This window comes from Dermacentor albipictus, chromosome 2 (assembly GCF_038994185.2).
Source record: "Dermacentor albipictus isolate Rhodes 1998 colony chromosome 2, USDA_Dalb.pri_finalv2, whole genome shotgun sequence".
NCBI classification, from domain to species: Eukaryota; Metazoa; Arthropoda; class Arachnida; order Ixodida; family Ixodidae; genus Dermacentor; species Dermacentor albipictus.
Genome location: NC_091822.1, coordinates 180,200,445 through 180,213,935, shown reverse-complemented (window position 1 = coordinate 180,213,935; position 13,491 = coordinate 180,200,445). Strand labels below are relative to the sequence as shown.

The following is a 13,491-nucleotide window of genomic DNA, read 5'->3' as shown; positions in this document are numbered from 1 at the left end:
AAGGAGGGTGTGAGGTATCCTATACTGAAGTCTATAGTAAAACGCAAACATATTTTACCGCGTGGCATCAACAGTGCAATGCTCACGCGCGCGCATATGTCTGCTAACCGCAGACCTGGCATCCTGCTTCGGTCTCAGCTCCGACAAACGAAAACCCTGAGCCGAGATGATTGTGATCCGTAAAATAATGAAGCGCCCCATTATTTTCTGGGCGCGCACAACGATAGTCAATCACGTGGCTGCAGCCATCGCGCAAAACTATAGAGAGGGTGTTTTTGCAGCGAGACGCGTCTAGCGGCGCTCAAGAATGCTGACAGTGCGGGCTGCTCACAGAAACCTGCATATCAGCACTGGAACAACACTGACGCTCACTGGAAACTGCAGAATTTTCACATAATCTGGCAGAATTTTAGAAGGGTACGTCTCGCCTACAGCACGCGGAGTTACTGTGCACTGTATAGCCTGCTATGAAAGCAAGCTTTCCTGTACGGCTTGCAAACGGGCGTTGGGCTCAATTGAACTGAACTGCACTCGCCTTTCAAGGATCACGTAAAGAGAAAGAAAACACTCTATAAGCCCGCAGCTAAAGGCTAGTAATTGTAGTAAGTTCCGACTAGTAATTGAGGTCGTAATCGCCAGCATTTCATTCCTGCGCAGCTGATGTGAAATGGACCCCTATTAGTGAAAAAAAAAACGAAGCCTTTTGATGGCTCCGATTGCATCCGTCAAAACCACGCGTGGCACTGTGCTGACGTGGGCGCGGAACTTAGTCGGTTGGCAAGGCACTGACGTCGCACGCATTGCGGCCACGGGTGCCCATTGCTCGACCGTCCGTCACGATCGTGGGACGTGGCACCGTTCGGACCGCCTTTTCGATGTCAGCTGCGAGGACAATTTTTTGGAAGCGTCACCGTCTTCGGCGAGAGATTTAGTTGGTCCCGAAGCAAGAGCAGCGCTCCTTGCTATATGACGGAATATTCGTACGTGGCGCTGGGCACCGGTAGACTAGGATGCCATTCCTTGCGCAGGTATACTATTTGATGCATCCGTTCGGCACGTATTCCAAGGAGGGCGAAGTTGTTTGCAGGCTGATCAGCTCCTGGACAACCACGAAATCTGCGAATCGTGAAAGGTGTTTCTGGCGTCAGTGTAGTCATGCGTTGGACAAAAGTCGGTCTCTTCGCATCGCACAGGCCAGATTGCACAGATTGAGCCGGCGAGACAGAGTTAACGCAGTGTAGGGAATGTGGTGGCAGACCGACGTTTGAACTAGCGTGTAGGAGAAGGCGTAAGTTCTCTGTTCACAGGCAATCGGCTGCTCAGCCATTTTTTTTTTTTCAGACACAAAACGTAGCGTCGTTCTCCTAAGTTACGGCAGCTTGCCAGCCATGTTGGTTACACCATGCTTTGACAGCCGAATTAGGATCGTTTGGAAGAAGCTGAATAATCAAGTAATTGTTTATATTTTGTCGTAGAGGTAATGGCACCCTAATAGCTAATGTGATTAATGTACTGGTGAGTTTGCTTAGGAAGCACGGCTTTTGCCTAATATTGCCCGGCAGCTCTATTGACAGTGGTGCTCCGTCGCTCGCAAATTATTGAATAACACGGAGTAACGTATCAACACTGAGTAGGTTCGTCATGTGCGATGGCTTGTTTTGATCCATGCGGCAGGGAACCTGAACCTGCGTTCACAAAAAAAACCTCTTGCGCTAGAATTGTTCGTAACAGCAAGTTGCAACCAATGCCGATGCTCGACATATTATTAACAAAGTCGGCCAGCCAATGACAAAGAGCAGTTACGAACAACAAATCTTGTGAATTCGGCGTCTGGACCGAATTCACAAGAGAGAAGTTATTTCACAGAAAGCATAGAGGTCAGCCTGAGATAGCGCGCTCTAGCCTGCTACTCTGCTATGGTGGAGGGGGAATCGGTACGTAAGAGTCCGATAAGGGATAATGATTATATGACAGTGCAAAACGTTGCAGTCAAGTTCAATGTCCTGTTGATAAACGTGCAGGAAGGTCTCCCACGAAGCCACCCCCTCGGTTCCAGATCTTGGCTGCGGTCACTATAGTTCAAGTGAGCCTGCAGATAAAGGCGCGAGCAAGAAGCTAGCACGTGATCTTCTCCGGCGCGAGCAGCAGAGGCAAAGATTCGCCGCAGGCAAGGAGCACCTACGAACGAAAAGCTTTGTGGATTTTATCCCTGTTCCACACAAAAGTTGCAATAGCGGTTGCAACTTTAGTTCCAACGACTACGGCCAATACAAAAGTAGCGAAACAGTTTATTTCCAACGTCTTTCCTTTTTCTAGACTAGCCTTTGTGCTGACGTCGATTTGGAGAAGAAACGTGCCTACTAATTTCTGTTGAAGAGCTCTGTTTGCCTTCAAGCAATCCGATCGTAGCCATAGATGTTTACAAACATGAGACCCACTCCTCTGTCGTTATCGTCAACGACAGTTTTGGAATTCTGAGTGCAGAAATTCCGCCCCATCCCACGACCATGCCTTGAGATCAATGGCACGTTTTCAAACGCATACACGTATTTAATCGCAAGAAACAGTGTTCAAACATTTCGAAAGCCTTGTATCGAACATAATTCGCAGACCTTTGCAAAGAATTAGGTGCTCCGGAAGGCAACGCAACATTATGTCCAACCGTGTGTGCCACTTGTATTCATGGGTGTCCCCCGCTTAGGAATTATTTATTCGTTTTTCTTTTTCTTTTTTGCTAGGTCTCAATACCAAGCAGCGCTTCCTTCCGTGGTCACAGCACCATCCTATTCTTGTTTCTTGCCTCTTCAATTCCAGGCGTGACTATAGTCTATCGACGTCAGCTTGTAGTATTTGCCGCAGGGAATGACCCGCGAAGTACCGCTAGCTGTTTATAATCTTCTCGAGTGCCTTCTTGCCTTAACGATGCTTTGTCCCTTGCCACCCGCTTCCTAGCCCTCAGACGCTACACTGACATGCCTTATTAAGTGAAACAAGATGCCCTGAGCCTCAAGCGGTAATCTGTTCTGAGAGTTTCTTTTTCATCTCGCCTCATCTGTAGTATCAAGTATCTTAGAAACCTTCCTTAACTGTCCGCGGCAGGTTAATTAGAAACACGACACTCGTCTCAAGGCTGTATCCACGCCTGCAGTACGCTTAGATGAAGGGAGGGCCTTACTGAACGCTTCGGGCAAAGCGTGTACGTACTTGCTGCTTTGGCCGTGCGCTCCCTCAGAGCCTGGCAGGTCTCTGCATTTTATTCGCTGTTTTTTTTTTCTTCTGTTTCATACGTCACGGGCCAAGAGAAAAGCTTCCTTCATGGCTGCCTACTCGAAAAATACAAGAAGATTACGGGGCCTAATCTCGGGCCGGTCTTTATATGACACGGCTTATATGGAGTTCCTCCCGTTTCGCACTGTTTACCTAAGTCGCGAGGAGCTGTTACCTCTTTCTGTTTTTTTTTTCTTGCTGCCTTTTCTTTCCCAGTCCTCGCCCGGCTGAAACATTGATGTGGGCTTTGAATCTTTTCAGCGGGAAATGAGGTTTCATTAATCTTTTGATCCCTACTGCAATTCGCGCAAGAAAGCCGCTTAATGTGAAAGAGCGGGTTCCCGTGCGCTCTTCCGCCCGAATGCATACCACAGAAGAAAATAGTTTCGTCGATGCGCACGAGTTCGACGTTATTGGCTTCATTCATAGCACTGAGGAAACAAATATTTTATTGACATTGGAAAAAGCTCGGAATTTAACGCAGAGCTCTTTATTATAAAGAGCGAGGAGCGGTGAAATATTGCTGAAGTTTTATTTGCGCGTGCATAAAACGCAACAAAACATCGTATCGTATACCTAAATATATTAACGGGGTACACTGAGAAGGGCGAGTAGAAAGAACATTTTCGCGTTATTCTGTATTAAGCATCGTTTTATACGACCACCGCGGCTGTTTAAACCTCTCCGAGGGGAAGGATGTAATATAGGCGTGAGCGTACGGGGAAGATGAACACGCACCTTTTATCTATCTATCTATCTATCTATCTATCTATCTATCTATCTATCTATCTATCTATCTATCTATCTATCTATCTATCTATCTATCTATCTATCTATCTATCTATCTATCTATCTATCTATCTATCTATCTATCTATCTATCTATCTATCTATCTATCTATCTATCTATCTATCTATCTATCTATCTAATTATCTATCTGTCTGTCTGTCTGTCTGTCTGTCTATCTATCTATCTATCTATCTATCTATCTATCTATCTATCTATCTATCTATCTATCTATCTATCTATCTATCTATCTATCTATCTATCCATCCATCCATCCATCCATCCATCCATCCATCCATCCATCCATCCATCCATCCATCTATCTATCTATCTATCTATCTATCTATCTATCTATCTATCTATCTATCTATCTATCTATCTATCTATCTATCTATCTATCTATCTATCTATCTATCTATCTATCTATCTAATTTTTTTTTTCCGTTTGCGATGGTCTAATTGCACTTTCTTGATGTTCCTTAATCTGTTGTGTAAGTGGGAAAACGATGTCTCTACGCAGTCAACCCAAGCAAAAAAAAATTAAAAAAATAAAGGCGTCTGTATACGATGTCACCAAGGCACGATGGCTCAAAAAGAGCCGCAGTGTAGGCACATTAATAATGAGAAAAGGGCACCGTGTCGTAAAAGCTTTGACTATTATTTTTTTTCATCGACGAAGAGAAAAATGAAGCAGTTTACGCAGCCCTACGTGTTCCTGTCGAGCTAGCAAGAATACGCAACATTTAATCTCCCATAGTTCGATTACGAAGGAAGTGCACTTATTTTTGTTAAAGCGCTGAGAAGCACCATTCATTCCAAGGCTTCTTCTCAGAAGCGAAATAAATGCGGGAAGACGTAGTGCGTCTCTACGGAAACTCTTTAACTTCACCCCTGATTACGTTGGCAGCTAAGAAAGTGCGTGCCGGTACGTGTGTTAGTAAAGAATGCGCGGACGTTATTGACGGAGGCACGTATGGAAGCCTGTCTCCGACTTTTCACTCTTGTTTCTCACTTGAATGATATTGATAACAACAATAATGTTTTCGCAATGGTGCACTCGAGACACAGCTCAATACAACGGCTACAAACTCGGCTGAATAAGGGACACTTTGCAATAACGAAGAAAAGAAAAGGAAACCGCAAATACGTTCAATATTAATCAATAAAGGAAATATATTCCGTATACATGAGCCAGTTATTGCGTAACCCTAACACGGGGAAAAAAACATGATTGCTGTCAAGGAACATGACAACATGCTGAGCATGAGCACTTTTTTTATTTATTTATTTATTTATTTACCCTCAGGGCCTTTCGGCATTAGAGAGGGGAGTGGGTTATACAACAAATAAGGAGGAAATAAATCATGAGCTTATACACAATATTTGCTAATTATACAATGTTAGCTATAAGTATGAAAAATGCAGTAATAGAACTTGACATATAAAAGTAACATTAAACAAGAAAAAGGAAAACATCAGCTATAAACACCAGCTGTTAGCTATACGTATGAAAAATGCAGTAATAGAACTTGACATATAAAAGTAACATTAAACAAGAAAAAGGAAAACACCAGGAGCAGTTCGTACAAATGTTTGCTATTGTATATTGTTAGCTAGTGCTTTTCGAAAATGATCATTGTTATTAATGGAAACAATGTCAGAAGGAAGTTCATTCCAATCTTTCGACGTACGTGGCAAAAATGAGTGTAAAAAGTGTGTCGTGTTACATGTACCAATTCTAACTTTATGATGATGATCTGTACGGTGAGATAAGTAGTATGGTAGCGATATGAATTTTGGGTGAAGTGTAGGGTGGTGATACAGCTTATGAAAAAATGAAAGGCGGGAAATTTTTCGACGTGTTGCTAGTGGTTGAAGACCCAGATTCGATTTCATTGAAGAAACACTCGCACCACGGTAGTAATTCCATAGAATAAAACGAGTGGCGTTGTTTTGGATGAGTTCAAGGGAATGTATTAGGTTTTCGTGGTAAGGGTCCCATATAGCTGCAGCGTACTCTAATTTTGGCCGTAACAGGGTTTTATAAAGTAGTAATTTTAAAGGAGTGGGAGCATGAGAAAAGTTACGGCGTAAGTATCCCATCAATCGGTTAGCTTGATTAATTATGTATTCGACGTGATGATTCCATGTTAATTTAGATGTTATATGTAGGCCTAAATACTTATATGAGTTAGTAGATTCTAAAGCAACATTATTCAAGTAGTACACAGGCAGATTATCGTTAGATCTGGATACTCTCAGAAATTTGCATTTGTTAATGTTGAGTTCCATTCGCCACAATCGGCACCATTTGCTGACGTTATTGAGATCGGCCTGAAGCAGGGAGATGTCGTGTTCGTTAGTTATTTCTCTAAGGATTACACAGTCATCTGCAAATAAATGTATGTCAGAGGTTATTGCTGAAGGTAAGTCATTAATGTAGATAAGGAATAATAAAGGTCCCAGGACGGAACCTTGGGGCACACCGGACTGAACGTCGCTATGAGGTGAGTCATGGCCATTAGCTGTTACGAACTGAGAACGGTTAGCGAGAAATGACTCAATCCATTTGGCAATTGGCACGCCATTCCTACCCTCGACGTCTCGGGTAACAAGAACGAGTGTGTGCGCGACTCGCGGAGTACACGTCGTTCAGCTATGCCTTGTGACACTTGCGGCGATTCACGAGAGAACGTAGAATGCGTTCTCATAGGCTGCCTGTGCTAAGCTCGAACAGGTTTCCTTTTTTTTCCTCTTCTTCTTCTTTCTCCTTTTATTCCCTCTACCCCTTTCCCCAGCACAGGGTAGCAAGCCGGTACTTACACTGGCTAACCTCCCTGTATTTCCTCCCCTCTGTCTCCTTCACCCTTCCTCGAAGAGCAAAGCGCGGCTTTGAGGACAACAATAAATCGGCTTGGGGATCGTCCTTTAGGTATAGAAAAGTTGCTTGAGCCATGGTGTAACGCGTCATTGCAACGGTGGTCAGCTATAAAAGCTTTAATAACCTTCTTTATATTGAAGGCTATATTGTACTTGTGTGACACATGCCCTCTTTTGTTTAGTTATCTTGTATTATTCTATTAACTTTGTTTATTGCCTTGTGTTTGATTGTAGACAGTGCACAAGCTACCATATTTCTTTCTTTCTCTTTCTGCGTTTTTTTGTTTAAATATTGACTGTTTAAGCACATTTAAGAAATCGGCTTTATTACCAAACTTTTTTATATCACCTAACGTAATCTTCGTGTAATATCGACGAAATTATTGTTTGCGGAGAAGCGAGCGACAGAATAGTTGTCAACATTTCCAGCCTCTGTGGCATTAAACCACTTTATGCGAAGAGAGAGAGAGAGAGAGACAGAGAGAGAGAGAGAGAGAAAAGAGAGGAAAGACAGGGAGGTTAGCCAGTGTAAGTACTGGCTGGCTACTTTGTGCCGGGGAAAGGGGTAACGGGAATAAAAGGACAAAGTTGTTTTTTTCGTCCACTTACATTTTCCTCTCATTTATAATTTTCTACACTGCAATTAAAACTACAAATAACTTCCACTGTGCTTTCTTTGGCCTCATTATCTGTTGGCTTCGTACGGTTGTGATTAACCAAAATCGGGCCCCTCGGTTCCCCTTCTTCTTCTCGTTCATTTCATAGCGAGGGTCTCGAATCCGTTATGTACGATGCCTTCAGGTAGAATATTAGGGTTCATTGGCCATCTGCCTGTTCATAAAGGTCATGTACTACGTGGCGCCATCGCCCGAAATTATGTCCCACTTCGGCCGCGATGGCCTGAGATACGCTGGCCAACACTCCCAAAGCTGCAGAAACACAAACACCCGAGAATGTGGACGTTGCAACAGGCGCAGGCGTATCGCAATTGGTAGCGCATCGCATGCGTAGTGCGGATGTTCCGGGTTCCGCTCCCACCCGCAGCCAAGTTTGTCTTCGTCCACTTTCATTTCCCTCGCATTTATCATTCCCTACACTTCACTTGAAACTACAAATAACTTCCCCTGTGCTTTATTTTTGTTTGTATTATCTGTTGGCTTCACATCGTTGTGACTCGCACTCGCAGAGTACTGCGTGACGCCGGCGTGCGTGACGGTGGCCAGCTCCATCCTCAACGCCATGGACCCGGAGACGGACCCGTGCGAGGACTTCTACCAGTACTCGTGCGGCGGCTGGATCAAGGCGAACCCTCTGCCCGACGGCAAGTCCATCTGGGGCACCTTCGGCAAGCTCTGGCAGGAGAACCAGCTCGTCATGAAGAACGTGCTGGGTGAGTCGCGTCTCTCTAAACCGGTGGTCAGGAGAAAAAAAAAGAAAAGAAACAGAGAGAACCGTCCCGATTTCGATTGTTTCCGCGTTTCGCCAGACGATGAACACGCACGCTCGGTAACCGCTAATAAGTAGGCCTTAGATCCTCTAATTTGAATACTGCTTCAATAGTGTTCACGCACGCAGAGGCTGGGTGCGCCGTCAACACCATTCCGACTCGCTAAAGCACCTCTACTTGCACGCTGAATGTCGCCACACGTGCGTTCCGTCTTGTCATATGTGTTTTGATACGTCAAAACCCATCAAATAAAAAAAAAGAAAATGAATGAATGAATGAATGAATGAATGAATGAATGAATGAATGAATGAATGAATTAATGAATGAATGAATGAATGAAAAGTGCCCTTCTGACGTAGAAAAGGCCGGTAGTAGTTGCAAGGAGTAGTCGGGCTTTGGTTAACAAAACTTCTTCGCCCTTTGCCCCCTGCTTGCTTGCCTGTGGCTCACATAAGCACTGCTACGCCATGTTCTCTTCGAAGTTTGATACCTACATCATCCGAAGCATAGATAGAGTCATACGACAATAAAATAATGTAAAGAATAGTGCGCAGTTTGCGGAGCTGCATTTCGAGTTGCTTTACTGCCGTTCTCGCTCGCCTGTGTGTTTTCCAGAGGACGAGAAAACGGAGCTCAAAAGTGAAGCAGAGCAAAAAGCTCGCATCTACTACTACTCATGTCTGGACAAGAACGACACCGTTGAAAGCCTCGGTTCCAAGCCCATCGTCAATCTCCTGGACATTGTGAGTGAAGAGCCAGCGTCCATAAACACCCCAAAGCTTCGCCACCGTAATGTTGACTTTAGTAGCGATTCTTCTTGAGTAGGGTCTGTGTGCAGCGTACCCCTGAGTGTATCAAGCCCGTCAGTTTGCTATGCAAACACGGCAAGCACCTTTGACAGGGGACAGCCGTGATGCATACACAGTTTCGAGGAACCGTTCGCTTGAGAGATGCCACCGTCTTATTCGGGTAACGCATGCGGCTACCACTTGTAGTAATCGACACACAGGACGTACTGCTGCGGCAGACAATGTCGCGAACTCCTAAAGTACCGTATGTTTTTAAAGGAAACACCGAGTAAACACCGCACGATAGAAGCTCACATGTGATGTCAAGGCCTACAGGTTGCTTCATTGTTATGCATACACGTGTGTCTGTCGCGCCATATCAGCCACTTTTCCCGATAATGGGGAAATGATGGTCGACTTTGCTTCTTTACTAGGTTAGGCATTACTTTATTACTTGTCCTTTATTACTTGTCAGTCATAACTCACAATCAGGTCACGCACATTACCGAGTCATTTGATAACCTGAAAATCGCAAGTGAAAAAATATCCCTCGTACTCAAGTTTCGATGCAGGCTCCCGCTTGCGGTGTTTGCTGAATCCGACAGGTGCCGCTTGACAGGCCTCCTCAAATACCTTGGATTGAGGGATAGCAAGGGGGAAATAAACATGTCCGCAACAGAGATTAGTAAAAGGCGATTGGGTGTCTGGTGGCACAAGAGTAGAGAGACCACAAACAACTGAGGTGTAAAAAATCAAAGTTCCCAGTGATGGCTCAGAAAGTTTCATGCTGGGAAGTTTGTCTGTTAAAAAAAATAAGATATGTAAGACATTAGGCCAAAGAAGAAAGAGAGCTGGCTGGTGAAACTCACTGCCCCATTTCAATGGGGACGCCCATAGCATCGACAGACAAGTTTTGCATGAAGGGCTCCCGAAACGTACTACCCGATGCAGGTAAACCCAACGACTTCCTGTTGATCACAGCTATGAGCGGCATACCGATACATTTTTGCCTTCACGTTGCGTTTCAATCAAGCGAAACGCGAACTTCTGGTTGATACCGTATTTATAACCTCCAGATCCCCTATATCCCGCACGCGTAATAGCACTACCTCTACATTCCCGCGTGCTTTATCCCCACTGGTCGTTTCCTCGTTCTTTTATCGCTGCCAAGCCTCGGTTCAACACGAACAAATACCTAATGTGCAAGTTGCAGCCAAACAACAATAAATTTGACGACAGCTGTGCTGTAGCCATTCGACTCGAGAGCGGCACTCGAATGGCGCGACCCGCGGAGTCAAGTGCGTCCTCGTTTCCTTAGCTAAAGCGACGGTTCAGCGACCCGATAGGGAGTATAGAATGGTCGTCGAAACTGAACTGTCTCCATGGTAACGAATATAAGCCACTCAGGCGTCGAGAGATGTAGGGCGCACTTCAAACGGAGCCGAAATCACAATGCGCCACGGCCCGGGACGTCTGGCGCCTTTTCCGCGCAGTAATTATGCAAACGTGCCGCCCCGGCCGTAACAGATATACAATGGCTCATTTGCAAGGAAGCGGTGGAGCGCGACGGCATTTGTAATGATACGGCAGATCTGTCGGTGAGACGATGATTGAAGTGTAGTCGCTCGGAATGTACACGATATATGGAGCGCGTCGCTGGTTGGTGCATTGCGAGGAGGGACAACGCCGGCAGCATGTTCTTTCCGTTTATTAAATGATCAAAACAGGAAAATGTGGACTCCAGAAGAGCTGTCTATCTCGATATATAACCAATTAAAGCCCGAGCAGAGGTCTCTCTCCAATGAAGCGAGTCTTAACTGCGGAACGCTTTAGAAAATTGATCCCTCTTGCGACTTCCACGTGTCGCGAGGCCTAACGGGCAAGAACACGAATCCATTTACCGCGTCAAGCGACAGGTTCGCTAACGCACTCAGTGCAGTTTTCTTGAGGATGCAGAACATGTTTATTTGCGAGAGTTACAAACTCTACAGGCCACACCATACTCGTACCGCTACTCGAGCTTGGAACTGCGGGTCGTCTGTGACTCTTGGGGAAGCACCGCCTGCCCGTCACGCGCAACGAGCGCACTTCCAGTATTCCTCAGAGCTGCTTAATCAGAGTTTGTGATTAACGTAATGCGTATGTATGTGCGCGCATGCGGGCTTACCTGCTGCTTGTGTGGCCCACTGCGTGTACCTTAACTCTAACCAAACACCAGGAGCAGCGTACCAAGTACGCCGTAAGCAACGCTGATCTCTCAAGTTCCTCATCGATCAACATTTACCGAAAGTTAAAGAATATTTTCAAAACTAAACGTCACGTATAACGGCGCTAGCTGGAACGACGAGAACGTCACTAACTCTATCAACGAGAACGACGAAAACAATAATCTCACGGGCATCCCTTCCTTTCTTCACCGTGTCATATATTATATTTTCACCGAAATCGTGATGATAGTTTCCAACTCGGCGCATAGGCGAAACACAGAGTTCCGAAATACAGTCACCATTCTTAAATAGTACAGTAAAAGCTCGTTAATTCGAACCGCAAGGGGAAGCCGCTTCAGTTCGAATTAACGAAAGTTCGAACTAACGAAAGTGAAGGAGAGCAACAGTACACTGCGATTTGGAAGCAGTAGGGCATGTCAGAAATTTGGCGGGTCAGAAAGTGATGGCGTGTGCCGCGGCATACGCCATCTTCAAGTCGAAGCTCTGGGTCCGACTGTGCCCCACCACCGATGTCCACCGAAACGAACGTTAGCCGACGCTTAACACTATCACAATGATTCGCGACGGCCGATACCTCCTAAGCTGAAAACAGAGGTGCACAACCGATGAAGACTGCCTAGACAAAGACGCTGAACATGTGAAGGTGGCGAAGGCCCTGATTCGTTGGTTCATGATTGCAAGCGCAGCTGCGACGTACTTGATTCGCTGTGTTTCGGCGCTTGCCGTGCCATCTCCGCACAGCATTAGCAGCTGTACAAGATTTGCAAAGCCTCCGAGATTCGCAACGGGCAAGAAGTCTTGGCGGTTACGTAGAACGGAGAGGCGGCAGCCGCCACTGCCTTCTGGCTGACCCCGCGTCGGTTAGATTTTTTTCCGATTTTGCCTTCTCTCGCCGTTCCCTCCGTTTCGGAGGCAATACAGCCTTGTGTGTAGGCAGTAGGCGCTTTTCTCTGGCCGTGTGCCAGGTGAGCGTAGTTCGAATTATCCGTGAGGGAACCTTCTCGCGTTCGAATTAACGGACTTTTTTATACATAGACTTCTGTGGAGCTTGGCCGGACCAAATCGTACAGTTCGAATTATCCATAAATTCGAATTATTGAAGTTCGAATTAACGAGCTTTCACTGTAATGGCAAAAGGAACGTCACCAAAGCAGCAAGCAGCTTGAGGTCGTTTTTCCACTTTTATTTTTATTTGTAAAATGTTAGAATACCGATATGAATTAAACATAACCTTTCGTATTTCTGGTTTATTTTCGGCGGCTTTGAAGGCAGATGATTTATCGAACTGTTCTATGGCCAGCCGGTGCTAAATCTGTCAGCGGTGAAGCAAGAAACTGCGAACTGACGCAAAAAAAGGAGCTCGCTTCGAAGACGAGTGGCACAGGCGCAACAAATATATCGAGAAGACAGGCTTTACAGACGTGATTTAGGTGCGCCCGCTTCGTGAACTTTCAACACCCGCACGCTTTTCTTTCTCCACACGGGAGGTCTCGGGTGCGTGTCTGGCGGTACGCCAGTTCTTGAGGTTTAAGCCTACGGCGTTTGAATGGATGCAGAGGAGTTACCGCGAAAAGGCGCAAGAGTAAATAAAATTGACCTGCGGGCTGGTGCTGCCACCCAGTGAATAGCGAAAGAAGCATGGAGTTGAAAGTTCAAACAAACTGCAAGTGCGATAGCGCAGTGGCGCCGCATAGCGGAAACGAGGGCGAACAATCCGTGGCGCGCTCGTCCGCACGAGTTCAAAACGTGGAAACGCGTATGCGTTTATTGGGCGGCGGCGAGTCGCCGTTCTTCGCGCTTTCGATTTGCAGTCGTTGTGAAATGCTGAACAAGCGTTGCGCAAAGAACATGAGAAGACTTATGCGACAATCCCAAGGCAACCACAGGCGTGTTTGCAGCGTGTCGGCAGCACAGTGAATATTAGTAGCACCGACGAAACATGACAACGATTAGCTAAGTAAAGAAAAGAAAGAAAATACAAATAAAAAATAAAATATGAGTCTATAGGGCGAAAACAAAGTAAACGAAAGGAAATTTTAAAATTATGAGTCATCTGACGCAGATGTGCTTTCAATATTAATAATGAAATAAGTAC

At 45.5% G+C, this 13,491-nt stretch overlaps 2 protein-coding genes across 8 annotated transcripts in view; one reads left to right on the top strand and one right to left on the bottom strand.

Annotated features, from left to right (window-relative positions):
• The window catches only part of LOC135919314 (immunoglobulin domain-containing protein oig-4-like), a 380,763-nt gene that overhangs the window by 261,497 nt on the left and 105,775 nt on the right, over window positions 1-13,491 (bottom strand). The window contains exon 2 of one of the 2 annotated variants that reach the window (XM_070534537.1): window positions 9,725-9,801. The exons of the other annotated variant lie outside the window; for it this stretch is intronic. The gene's annotated coding sequence lies outside the window, so the exon portion shown is untranslated. The remainder of the gene's footprint in view (window positions 1-9,724; window positions 9,802-13,491) is intronic. 2 annotated transcript variants of the gene reach the window in all.
• Window positions 1-13,491, top strand: part of Nep3 (Neprilysin 3) — a 185,285-nt gene that overhangs the window by 134,467 nt on the left and 37,327 nt on the right. For all 6 annotated transcript variants that reach the window (XM_070534531.1, XM_070534529.1, XM_070534526.1 and 3 more), the window contains 2 exons: window positions 8,120-8,323; window positions 8,996-9,123. In XM_070534531.1, the coding sequence (XP_070390632.1) occupies window positions 8,120-8,323; window positions 8,996-9,123 (332 nt within the window). The remainder of the gene's footprint in view (window positions 1-8,119; window positions 8,324-8,995; window positions 9,124-13,491) is intronic.